At 44.9% G+C, this 12390-nt stretch overlaps 1 protein-coding gene across 2 annotated transcripts in view; it reads left to right on the top strand.

Moving 5' to 3' along the window:
- Nucleotides 1-1347: 1347 nt before the first annotated feature.
- Nucleotides 1348-12390, top strand: part of Igf2bp3 (insulin like growth factor 2 mRNA binding protein 3) — a 126642-nt gene continuing 115599 nt past the window's right edge. The window contains exons 1-2 of one of the 2 annotated variants that reach the window (XM_063239455.1): nt 1348-2056; nt 3286-3346. In XM_063239455.1, the coding sequence (XP_063095525.1) occupies nt 1882-2056; nt 3286-3346 (236 nt within the window). In that variant the 5' untranslated portion in view covers nt 1348-1881. Of the gene's footprint in view, nt 2057-3285; nt 3347-6327; nt 6354-12390 lie in introns of those variants that run through there. The other variant, XM_063239463.1, reaches the window with a different exon arrangement.

Raw genomic sequence — 12390 nt, 5'->3', positions numbered from 1 at the left:
TGTAACTTTTCAATTATTGAAGATGTTCCAGTGTTAATGTTTTCTCTACTCACTTTGCTCTAATAATACGAAATCAAAGATTGTTTATATTTTCACACTGTATAGAATTCCACTTTCTGAAAATTAGCATTTTATATCTTATCTATGAAATACCTGTTAAAAATTTATCACGAGTATCTGATACAAAATTAATCCTTTTGGAGTGGAGTACACAACCATTACACGGCAGAGATTTGCACAAGATCCCCAGCACTGCCTTCGTTTCCCTATTCATGGGCTCTAGCTCTCAGTTTGTTGGCCCAGGAAGGCTCCACCGGGCCCAGACCCTCCACCCCCAACCATTGTACACGTTACATACAAGGAAAATTATGAATGGCTCGCATGGTCAAATACAGGCAGAGGAGACTGGAACAGTTTCTCGAGCGCGAATCCCACCTAGAGCTAACCCAGAGCGGTCTTCCTGTTTGAGTCCCAAGTTCTCTAACTAAAATTATTTAAACTACGAACCTACTCTCTCCCCTCTAGACGAAAGGGTTTCCCCTTAAGTACCGACTTTCCTCACTCGGACTTCTCTCCCGTAGCAGCCCAGGCCCCCTGCGTCCCCAGGCCCAAGCCAGGAACCACCGCCCCTGCGCTCCCTTCCCCCACCGGTGGCCAAGCCCGCCCCCGGCCTCATTTATCCCCGATCCTTTTCTGAATCGAGCAGCCAATGGCAAGCGCGCAGCCCTGAGCCACCGCGAGCCGAGGCGGAGGAGGTGTCGCCAGACACCCGCCCAGGACGCCGCGGCTCCCCTCCCCCACCGCCCCGGCGCCCCGCTCCCCGAAGCCCAGGCTCCGGTGAGGGTGCTGAGGGTGGGGCGCGCCTGCCCGCCCCGCTCCCCCACCCCTCCCCCTGTGCGCTTCCGTTCTTGCCAGCCTTGGAAATGTGCCCCGTGCTTGGCCGGGGTTATACTTCTCGTCATCAAAGCCACCAGACGACTTGGAGATTGTGACTCTTTGGTTTTATTTTTTAAAAATCGAACGATTAAAATTACGGTCACTAGAGCTGAGGAACTGTCTAGTTATCATCTCTGGCTCCTATTTGAAAGAAAGATAATCAGCATTCTAACACTGCCTCCTCGGATCCGCCCCGACCAGATGACCCTTACTAAACTCGGGCGGTGACAATCAGCTCCCCGCACCGCGCGCCCCTGCGCCCCGGTGCGGCCGCTTGAGCACCCCCCTTCGCCACCCCCACCTCGCGGCCCCTCGCCCCGTCTCGTTTCCCCTCCCCCTCTTCCTCTCGCTCGCTCTTTTTTTTTCCTTTCCTCCGAAACCCGCTCTAATTGAGGCGCTGGGATTCCTCACGTGAGACGTTGATTTGTAGTTTGAACACGTGGCTCATTCAAAAAGCCGGACACTCGGAGCGGATTTTTTCCGCCTCCTGCGCCTCCCTCCTCCTCCTCTCCGTCCCTCCTGCCAGTCACCCTTCGGGGTTCTTCTGGGGAGGCGGCGCCTGCCGCACGTAGTGTGATATTTTCACAGTCCGCTGGCCGTGCCAAAGGGGTTGGGGAGGAAGAGACAAAAAGTAGTTTTTTCCCCTCCTCCTTCCTCCTCCTTTCTCTTGCTAATCCCGCCTCCTCAGAGTTAGGAAGACTCGACGTTGCGTTTGGGTTGTGGCTAGATTTTTTTTTCTCCTTTTTTAATACCTAGAAAAGGAAAAACAAGAACCTTCGGATCTGATTTTCTGCTCCTGGCTCTTGGCTTGGTTCTTTCTGTGCTGTGTATTTTAAAGGCAAGAAGACGAGGGGAAACAAAACCCGCCGGATCTATCCATCACTGTGGGTGGTTTTAATTTTTCGTTTTTCTCATTAATTTTTTTTAAACCAACCACTCTTAACAATGAACAAACTGTACATTGGAAACCTCAGCGAGAACGCCGCCCCTTCGGACCTCGAAAGTATCTTCAAGGACGCCAAGATCCCGGTGTCGGGACCCTTCCTGGTGAAGACGGGCTACGCGTTCGTGGACTGCCCAGACGAGGGCTGGGCCCTCAAGGCCATCGAGGCGCTCTCAGGTGGGGCCCGCGGGCGGGCGGCGGGCGAGGCCCCCGCGCCCCTCGGCCTCGCCGGGGCTGGGGCCGCGTTGTGCTCCCTCCCGGGCAGGGCTTGCGGGCGAGGGGCGGGCGCGCTCTCGGGGACGCCGAGGACGGCGCGGGCTGCGGAAGGCGCTCGCCTCGCGCCCCGCCCGGGCTCCAGGCCCCGGCCCGGCCCCGGCCCCGCGGGCCTCGGCCCCGAGCGCGCACGCCGCCCGTCCCTCCTTCCTGCTTCTGATCGTACCAGGCGGCGCTGGCCTTGCTGTCTCCGGGCGTGGGAAGCGGAAAGTGGCCTCGACCCCGGCGGGCCGTGAGGCCGCGGGCCGTGCCTCGCGCGAGCGGCCCCGCGCGTCCCCTCCACCCGCGGGCGGGGAGCGACGGTGGCCGGCGTCCCTGCTCCGCCTCACCCGGTCCGAAGAGCGAAGGGGGCAGGTGGGCGGGGGCGGCTGCCTGTCGCCACAGAGGGAGCCGCCGCCGCCGCGCCACCCGCCTCTTGTCGGGGCCCGGCGTGGGGCTGCGGCCTCTCGGGTGGCCCGTGCGCTCGGCCCCCCGGACACGCGCGGCGCGGTGGCAGGCGGACCCGGACGTCCACCGGGAAGCCTGCGCTGGGGTCCCCTGGAGCCCAGGGCATTTCGGCTTCCCCCGATCGACTCGGGCTGCAGGCTGGGTGGCGCCTGGTTTGGTCTGTGCTGAGCTGCACCTCTGACCGATCTTTTCTTTTCCCTTCTCTGCTGGCCGACCCCCTTACTGCCACTCAGGTCCTCTCCAAACCCACTGCCTACTGTTCTTGGTGGCGCTGGTTTAAACCAGAGAGGAAGGCCGGGGCGACCCTCCTGAAGAAAGCCAGCATCCCCCTGCCCGGGTTTGTCCTCTGGGGAGTGTGCTTGGTGGCAAGAGGGGCCGCGTCGCTGCTCCAGGCCTGGTGGGGTTGGGTGACTTTTGAGGTGGGCGAGAGCCAGGAGGCTTAGTGTCACCGAAGAAGTGGTGCACATGGATCTCGCTCTTTGATAAACCCTGTGTAGACTAAAACTCGACACCCACGCAAAGGGGTCGGCTTCCCACCCACGCGGCGCCTGGCTTCTCTTTCGGCCTTGGGGGCCATTCAGAGTCTCAGGAGCCATTCTTGTTGTCACTTAGCTAGCGGTGCAGGTCTTATGGGCGGATAAAGCCGCCGAAGTTGGCCGACGGTCTCATCTTTCCTGTGTCCGCAGGTAAAACGGAACTGCACGGGAAACCCATAGAAGTTGAACACTCGGTCCCCAAAAGGCAAAGGTGAGCTAATTTTTTTTTTTTCTATTCTCACCGCCTTATTGGGGGAAAGACATAGAGATGAGCACAACTTCTTTTCCTTTTACATTTACGGGGCTGCAGTATGATTTGGCATTTCCCGTCTTTTACCCTTGCATTTAAATTTATGGTAGCGGTACGTGTTGATGATAATTGGAAGGAATGGAGTCTGCATGTGTAGGAAGCTCTCCTAGCAAATATTCTCTGCAGAGCCGGTCAGGTTACAGCAACACTAAGTCAGTCTCAACTAACAGTCTTGGGGAATCTGCAGGATTTTAGGAGGCAGTGAATGATCAGGATAGGTGAAAGCAGCTGTCCACACGCCCGGCTGCAGCGTGCCTTCCCCTCTCCGGGTTAGGAGGCCATGGTGGGCGCCTCTGAGAGGAAAGGAATTTGCCTTTACTCTGTTAGCTGAACAGTGGGTATTAGAATACTGAGCAAATGCCCAGAAGTCCTCTCATTCCAAAGTTATGCAGGTTTCTGCAAACACCGCCTTTGTCCATGCTCACCCCATGGCTTGGTGTATTTTTGCTTACAAATAACTACTAAGAGATGGCAGAGACTGGAGTATTTGTGCTACTTCAGCAGTGCGTTTTCTCTTCTCTGAGAGCATATTTAATGTGTCACTTTACAAAATATTTGCAGACAGTTTCAGGCACTGAATTATTTTGGAGAAATAGCTCTTTTCTCTAGCGTGGGCCAATTTCAGATTAACTAACTGGAAAGGTGCAGGTCCCTCCCAGTGGTGCTGGGGTAGATTTGTCCTGGGTTTTTCTAGTGGGGTTAGAGTTTCTGCTTTGCCTCCGACCCCACCCCCATCCCTACCAGGCCAAACAATAAGCTTGAAGTTAATTCAAACCAGGGCTGCCTGTATCTGTTTAAGAATTGGTGCAACTGTGTGTTCTGGAGGGCAGCAGGATTTACTCTGCAGAGATAGATGGTGACAGGAGAGAGAGAGAGAGGAAAAAGAAGGGAATAGAAGTGTGTCCTGTACATGTTCCGACCTCCTACAACTGCAAACATGTACTAATAGAAGTAAAAAAAAAAGTGGGATAGATGGGGACAAAAACATCCTCTGTGTTCCTGTTTCTAATTTGAACTCTTCCAGATAGAGCGTTTTCCTGAGTACTGTTAAGAATGAGCTGAGTTGGATTTTTGTAGATGTCTTTATATGTATTTAATTTTCATTAGAATAATTGGAAAGATATCTCAAGGATCTGGTTTAGTTCTAGAAGGGAATTTTGGTAGGGATCAAATTATACAATAGAATGGGATTCTTAAAACTCCTAAACTAATATATATGTGCTGAAAAGTATCTAAATTGATCGTCATTTCACAGGAGTTGCAAAACTGAGGGAGAAATCATACCCCTTAAAAAGAATTTTTAAAGGCATACTATGTTAATTGGCTACCTTGGAAAAAACACTGTAAGCATATTTTGCAAATTCTAATTATTTTTATGTTTAGCCAGTCTTAGTTTTCTGGTGATAGAACCCAGGGCTTTGTGCATGCTAGGCAAGTGCCTTGCCATTAGCTCCATCTTCAGCCTTTAGTTTTCATAAACGTTTGAGTAAAAAATAAGCAAATAGGTGTATTTGAAGGACTGGCAATTTAATATTTTGGAGTTTCTAAATTTAAAATATTAAATAGCTTGAGTTTTCCAGGTACATTTCATTAACCTGTATGTAATTTGCCTTATTCTTTGCTTTTCCTTTCCAATCTGGTGTTAATTTCTCCCCCATGTGTAGGGAATTAAATTAGAAACATTGTCTGGTAACAACTGCCCCTTTCTATTCTTAGAGCCTTTTGCCCAAAATTCAAGCCTAGCTTGGGCAATTTTAGTGAAATCTCTTCACTACCCAGGCTGGAGATGCAGCTCTGCAAAGATCCTGGGTTCTAGCTCCAGTTTTTTTAAAGAAAGCCACCTTCACACTCCTCATATACTTAGTTAACTTGTTACTTCATAAGGAACAGGAGTTCCTCATTTGGCAAAATGTTACCAGCAGCAGCAATTATTTATTATTGAAAGCTTCAATTTATTAACAATGTAGATGAAAATTTAAAGTTCAAAGTTCATTTTTCACTAGCTAAAATACTCAGCATTTTAAATGATACGCTTACTAGTAAAATACATAGAACGGTGCTTTTTTTTTTTTTTTTTTTTTTTTAGTGAATTCAGAGAACAATTGAATACTGTAAATCCTTTTACCGAAATGTCAAGCAAAAGTAGAGCCTTCTTGCTCTGCCCTGAGAGAAATGTCCTGGAAATTTATATTACAATATTGTTCTAGCTTTGGAGTTACCTGGTGTAGTTTTCCTTACCTGGACTGTCCCACCATCTGCATCCATTTTCAGAGCCAAGAAGGCACTGTGGTGACTACATGTCCAGTACCTATGGCAATATTAAGTGGCCCTGGTGGTTGCTTTGATAGTGAGTTGATTGCCACAGATCAGTTTTTGCTAAGTTAGCCTGCAGGATTTTGGGGTGGAGTTCTTTATTTCATTCCATCTCCTGGTCGTGTGTGTATTTGAGGCTGGCATGTCCATTGGTGCAACCATGACCTTTAATACCTGCTTTGCAAGGCATGCTGAAAACCTGGTGCTGGTGAATGCTTATGGCAGCACCCTGAAACGGATGAATGGACTTGCACTGACTACACGGGGCAGCCAGCCCAGGCGCTGATTGGGTCTTTGACAGGCTGGTCTGGCTCTGACTGAAAGCTGAGCTGGGCGGGACCCCTGCAGGAAGGGGTATTGTTGAGTTGGTTTGCACTGAGCTTAGTTCCCGATTACTGAAGTCTGAAGGGAATGTGGAAGGAATGTGGCTTTTCTGCATTCAGATATCCTTTAGGTAGAGAAGATTATAGTAGTACTGTGGAGAGACTGAGGTCCCCTGCATCCGGAATGAAGAGAAGGTTACATTGGATATCTGTGATAGTGTTACACATCGGGTTCCAAATGTGAAAGAGTCAACATGGATGATGACTTTGAGGTATAGTCTTAAATTTTTCTCTGAGGTGAAGGTGAATGTGGAAATAGTTGTGACTTTGAAAGACTGGCTGAATTTGGTCGGAAGAGCATCTGGTATCTTGTGGGGCTTTACAGAAAGCTCTGTGTGATTACATAAATAGGCTAAGCACTGTTTCTGAGTGTGTGGGCTGTTGGGCTTGAGAGCGGGAATGGCAAAATTGCTGACATGGAGAAGCTAAGAGGATGGTGGTAGTTTCTCTTTTCCATGCTGGAGCCTCATTTGTACATTGCAAGGGTTTACCACTGAACTACATTCCCAGCCCTAGAATGGTGGTTTTAGTTAAATTTACATCAACTTTAAATTTTGAAATTTTCATATTTTCAGTTTTTAATAGCTGGGTCAATTTTTATCACAATTATTCACAAAATAAATGGCCCTGATAAAGATTATATGTATAAATGATACTTTTTTTTTTTTTCTTGGTACTGGGAATTGAACTCAGGACCTTGCACTTGCCAGGCAGGCACTTATACTGCTAAACTATATCCCTGCCTTGAAATATGAGGGATAAAATGGAATATTACAGTTAATATTTTTCCAATGTGTTTTCTTTGTGTCCTTGTTTCCTTAAAAAATAAAGTGAACAAGTTACTTTCATTTAGAATCTTGCATTTACCAGGTAAATTTGGACAGAGCATTATAAAAGTCACTGGGGTTTTAAATGTTCCTTGACTTTAAGTGGCTACTTAAAAGCTAGTGTTGCATTTTAATAGCTGTTAATTATAGAATAGGATGGTGTCTTGACCAGCAATGTGCCCATTAGCCACAGCATATGACCCTTTGCCGTGGGGCCAGCTTCAAAGTCTTAGATATTAAAAGCTTTCAAACTGAACTTTTAAACATAGATATGAATAGCTGTGCTGGTCCTTATCACTGTGGTACAGGTGAATCTTGTGAATTGGCAAGTTTGTCACACATGCAGATACTTGAGGTTCTGACTTAGGAAACTTGGTAAAGAATTACAAGTAGTTATCTTTGGCGCGCTCAATAGAAGATCAGTGTGTGATTGCTTAAATGGTTGTAGCTGGAGGGAGACTTCATATCTTCTTGGTACAGTTAGAAAAATGTTTTAGTTTGGCTTTAATAGAATTTTTTATTAGTTTTTATTTATTTATTTTTAGGATTTTTAGAAAGTAACTGTTAAGTAGTTTTTACTGTGTAGCCGTTATGGTGAACCAGAGGAAGATATTATAAAAACATGATGCTTGCGCAGTGCCAGTGGGAATTGTGAATCTTGGCTTCTGTTTCTGACTTTCCTTTTGATTTGTGTGGTCACTAACATTATCTGTTCAGGCCAAGTGCCCTTATAATAAACTGCAAGAGGCATATTTTGTTCTGAGGTTTTGCCCTTCTGTTTGAAATAAATGAATTATCAGCTAAGGCTTAAAAATACCCTTTGGAATTGGAGATCTGAGGTTTTTGGGAAACCCTTTAAGAAGCTTGGCTTGAATTTTTCTGTAGGATGGCAGTAGCTCAGTTGCTTTTGCTTGCATACTTCTTGTAGGCAGTCAGCAAGTGGGGGATTACCTTTACTGCACTAAAACGCTTAACGATACACACTACTACAATTGCACTCTTATAGGATTGGGATTTTGTGTTAAAAGTAAAGCTGTATTTGAGGTGACTGCATTGTAATTGTCCTTAGCAATATTCAGGCAGCAGCTTTTCTAGTAGTAACTAAATTTTGAAAGGTATGAATTATCCATTGAGCAACTCTGGCAGTTGGTTTGGTCTGGGAGGAAGGAGAGGTGGAAAGATGTTTAGCTGTGCTATTCTTAGCTGAGTTTCCTTTATCGACTGTTGCCCCTGATTCAAGCTTCCTGAGTCAGAAGACAGGAGGTGGCAGTGTGGTAGCAGTGAGCAGGGGTAGAATTGGCATTCTTAGAATCTGTCCTGTAACTCTGATGTTTACAAATTGGCTTGGGCTGCCAGGATTTTGTTTGAAGCCCAGTGGCAAGTGTAATTTTGAGTGCTCCATAAAATTGAGTGTGTAATTTATCATGGTCTGAAGTTGCTGTTTGGCAAGTATTCAGTATTGATAAATAAACACAGTTATAAATATTAACACAGTGTGTGAATTTTTATTGCCCTGAAGGGGAATACAAAGTACATCAGCTGTACATATTTTAGAGAACTATCCTAAAACCATTCAATTTGATTAGGAAATACTTTGAAATTATCACGAAATATTCTAAGAAAAGCTAGTGGAACCATAAATGGAAGAAAGCTCAAGTTCTTAATGTCAGGCATCATCACATACTGCTATGGTATTTCAGTGATCTCTGAGACTTAATAGCTCAAAACAGCAAATCAGTACCTCTGTCTCTGTCTGTCTCTTTGGTACTGGAGATTGAACCCAGGGGTACTGTACCACTGAGCTGTATCCCCACTCTCAGCCCTCCCCTTCCTTCTCCTCTGTCTGTCTGTCTCTCTCTCTCTCTAGTCTTGCTGAGTTGCCTAGAGTGGGCTCAAAGTTAGAATCTTTCTGCCTCAGCCTCCCAAAGTGCTAGAATTGTAGACAACTTATTTCTCATCATTCTTTTTTTTTTTTTTTTTTTTGGCTTTTTCGTTTTTACTGGTACTAGGGATCGGACTCATGACTGCCCGCTTGCAAGGCAGGCACTTATGCCACTGAGCTAAATCCCCAGCCCCCTTTTTGGTCTTTTTTGAGATGGGGTCTCACTATGCAGTTCAGGCTGGCCTCGAGCTCACTTTGTAGCCCAGGCTGGTGTCAAACTCCCAACGATCCTCCCTCCTCAGCCACCTGAGTGCTGGGATTACAGGCGTGAGCCACCACGCCTGGCTTCATGATTCTTTTTTAAAATTTTGAGACAGTCTTACTAAATCACCAGGTTGTCCAGATTTTGCAGTCCTTTTGCCTTAGCCTCCCAGGGTGCTAGGATTACAGGCGAACAGTTTACTCTTTTTCATGATTTGATGGGTCTGTTAGATGGTTGGTCCAGTACCCATGTTATCCTTTAGGGTCATTTACTAAGGAGAACTAAAAGGTTTAGGTTTCACTCATGTAATTGGTTCCGTAACTTTCCTCCAGTAGTATCTCAACATTAAATAGTAGTTTTAAGTTTGTTTAGCTTTTGCACTATTGAGGATAGAACCTAAGGCCTTCACACTGAACTTTATCCTCTAGCCTTTTCTTCTTTTTTTAATTTTGAGACTGTCTCCAACTGGTTAAGTTGCCCAGGCTGAGCTTAGTTTGTAGACGATCTGCCTCAGCCTCCCAGAGTGGTGGGATTACAGGCCTGCACCATCATGCCCAGCTGCTTGCATTTTTTTTTTTTTTAAATAACAGCAACTGACCACCCTAACTGAAAATGGAAGCTTCTAATCTTTTTAAAGGTTAGAGACCTGGGATCAACACATTGTTTTTGTCCCATTTTATTGATCAAAAGAGTCATCAGGCCACCCTAGTTTCTAAGATGAGATGGAATAAGATTCTCTGTCATACATGTATGTGCAGAGAGGAGTTGCTGGTGGTCATCTTTAGATTTTGTTCCGCAAATTGGGAGAGAAGAATAGTGTCGTCAACATGCCTGGAAGAAAATACCTAAAACTTAGGGCCGGGGATTTAGCTCAGTGGCGTAAGTGCCTGCCTGGCAAGCACAAGGTCATGAGTTCGATCCCCGGGACAAAAAAAAATCTGAAACTTGTATTTAGCACTGTAAGTCAAGAGTCAGTCCTCATTGTAATATCCAGTGAGGAGATGATGGTATTAAGTGTAAAGGTAATGAGGAGTGACTATTCTCTCTGTACCTTTCTAAGAAACAGTGATGAGTTAGATGAGAGATTTGAGAAGACTCAATGATGACAAGTGTTTTTTTTTTTTTTTTTTTTTTTCTGTAAGAGCAGTTGGCTATAAATTGAGACCATTTACCAAAATGAGGAATACTGGAGGAGGAGCAAAGTCTTGAGTGGAAATTGAGAACATTGCTTTTGGCATATTGTTTCTAATATTTATTAGAAAATTTAAATAAAGAAGTTGAAGCAGAGGGATGTATCAGTCAGAAGCACAAAGCAGAGGAAAATTAAGGACTTCATTAACTTATGGTATTTGAAACCAGGGAATTGAACAAGATACCTGAGGGACTGAGTGAGGCTCTAGGAGGAAAAAGAGGCCAGGAAAACAAGACGAGGGAGGATGTCAGGGAGAGGAAAGCAGACAGAGCAGTGTGTAGAAGTGATGAAAGCCTGTGGAGCAGGATGGTAGGATCAGCTGTGTAGGGTACCACAGGGAGTTTGTTATGAGGATGAGTGAGTGGAGGTGTCCTCAAATCTTAGCCTTATGGCCCTGCTGTAAATAGATGAATGTATGGATTTTGGAGCCAAGAGTATAGCCATTTTTCCCAAATGCATTTAGTGGATTTTGTTTGTTTTCTTAAATTCTAGAAACATCTATGAGCATGTTCTGCTTATCATTAGAGCTGGAAGTATTCTAAGTTTGGCGTATCTCCTTGCTCAGTGGACAGGACTTGTTTGTGACATCTGGTCCCTGACCTACCTTAATGTATTTCAGTGCTTTTGGCCGCCGTGAGCTCGTTTTGTTAGAGGCAGGTCACTCTGCTTTTTATTAACATACGGCTGGGAAATTCTCTGAAACTGTTTTAGCCTCCAAATCAGTGACGATTAAGTCTAGGGCTTTTATTTGGTGGTCTAAATACGTAATGATTTGACAAGCAAAGGTTGAAACTATGGGCCAAAATATTTATGGAATCATGAGAGCTAGTTTTCAAATACTTTAATCCTGTTATTTTAGGATGCTGGCATAAATTAAACATTCTTTTCATTTTACTCATAAAAATTTTGCTATGGGAAATCTTTTGGAAAAAACTAAATTCTCTCAGTTTTGCATATTTAAAAATCTGCTCCTTATAAAAGAGCATGTTCCCCAAATTAGCATTCTAGAATTCTTTGGTGATCACAATAGTTGGCAAAATTGGGTGATACGTTAGATCAGTTGATTTTAAGATGGAAGATTTGGCCTGAATAATTCCTTTAAAGACTTGGTCAGCACATCCATTGATCAATAAAATACTGCTTTCAGAACATATCAAACACCTGTTTTCTTTTTTTTTTTTTTTTTTACACATTTTGGATTTTATTACTCCTTAGTTCTTATTACTTTCAAACACCTGTTTTCAGAAGGGCAAACTAATAATGATATAATAGTAGATTCTTTTGCGGTATTGGTTGCCTTACCTAAGGATTCTCCATGAAGCCCTGGGAGAGATGACCTGCTTGAGATTGCACAGGTGATTAGTGGAGCCCGTATCTGGACTGTGGCTCTGCCCTACCTACCTTTATTCTTCCTATTTAACTTGTTCAAATCCTCAAAGTAGCTTACACAGCAGCCCAGATCATGTTTGCTCTTGCAAGTCAGAGCAGAGATGTCCTGTTGGTTGCTTTCTCTAAAGCACAGAAATCTTGTTTGGCTTCTTTGAAGAGTTGATTTATTGGCTTACTTTAAGAAAAAGACAAGTTGGGATAGTCTGGAATTGAGGCTTACTATAAAATAATGTACTCAAACATCCTGTTTTAAAACAGAAAGTAAAACTTTCCTCCCTATCTTAGTGTATTTTTAAGCAATTTTATTATTCTGTAAATGAAATGTAGAGGAGGAGGCCAAAGATTTGAGGGAGGAGAGGCCACAGAGGGAGAGATGCCAGGGTTTTGCTTTAGGAAGGTGATCATGATTCTTGGGGTTGTGTTCTAAGATTGCAAAACAGGCACAAATGTGTAGGGACTCTTATCAGACCCATTTGTCCCCGCTTATTAGCAAATTCAGTAGAATCTTGCCTTGCAGAAGGATGAATTGATGATCAGTAGTTGTGCTTGGTGTCTGTCTCTTTTCTTTTTTTTTTTTTTTGCAGTACCGAGAATTAAACACTAAGCTTTGCCCATACTGGGAAAGTTCTCTATCACTGAGCTATATTCTCAGCTCTATTTACCTAATTTTGAGACAAAATCTCAATAAATTGCTCAG

This window comes from Cavia porcellus, unplaced genomic scaffold (genome assembly GCF_034190915.1).
Source record: "Cavia porcellus strain 051 isolate PalLab524CR breed Dunkin Hartley unplaced genomic scaffold, mCavPor4.1 scaffold_2, whole genome shotgun sequence".
Classification (NCBI taxonomy): Eukaryota; Metazoa; Chordata; class Mammalia; order Rodentia; family Caviidae; genus Cavia; species Cavia porcellus.
The sequence above is the reverse complement of the archived record's forward strand: the minus strand, read 5'-3'. Positions and strand labels throughout refer to the sequence as shown.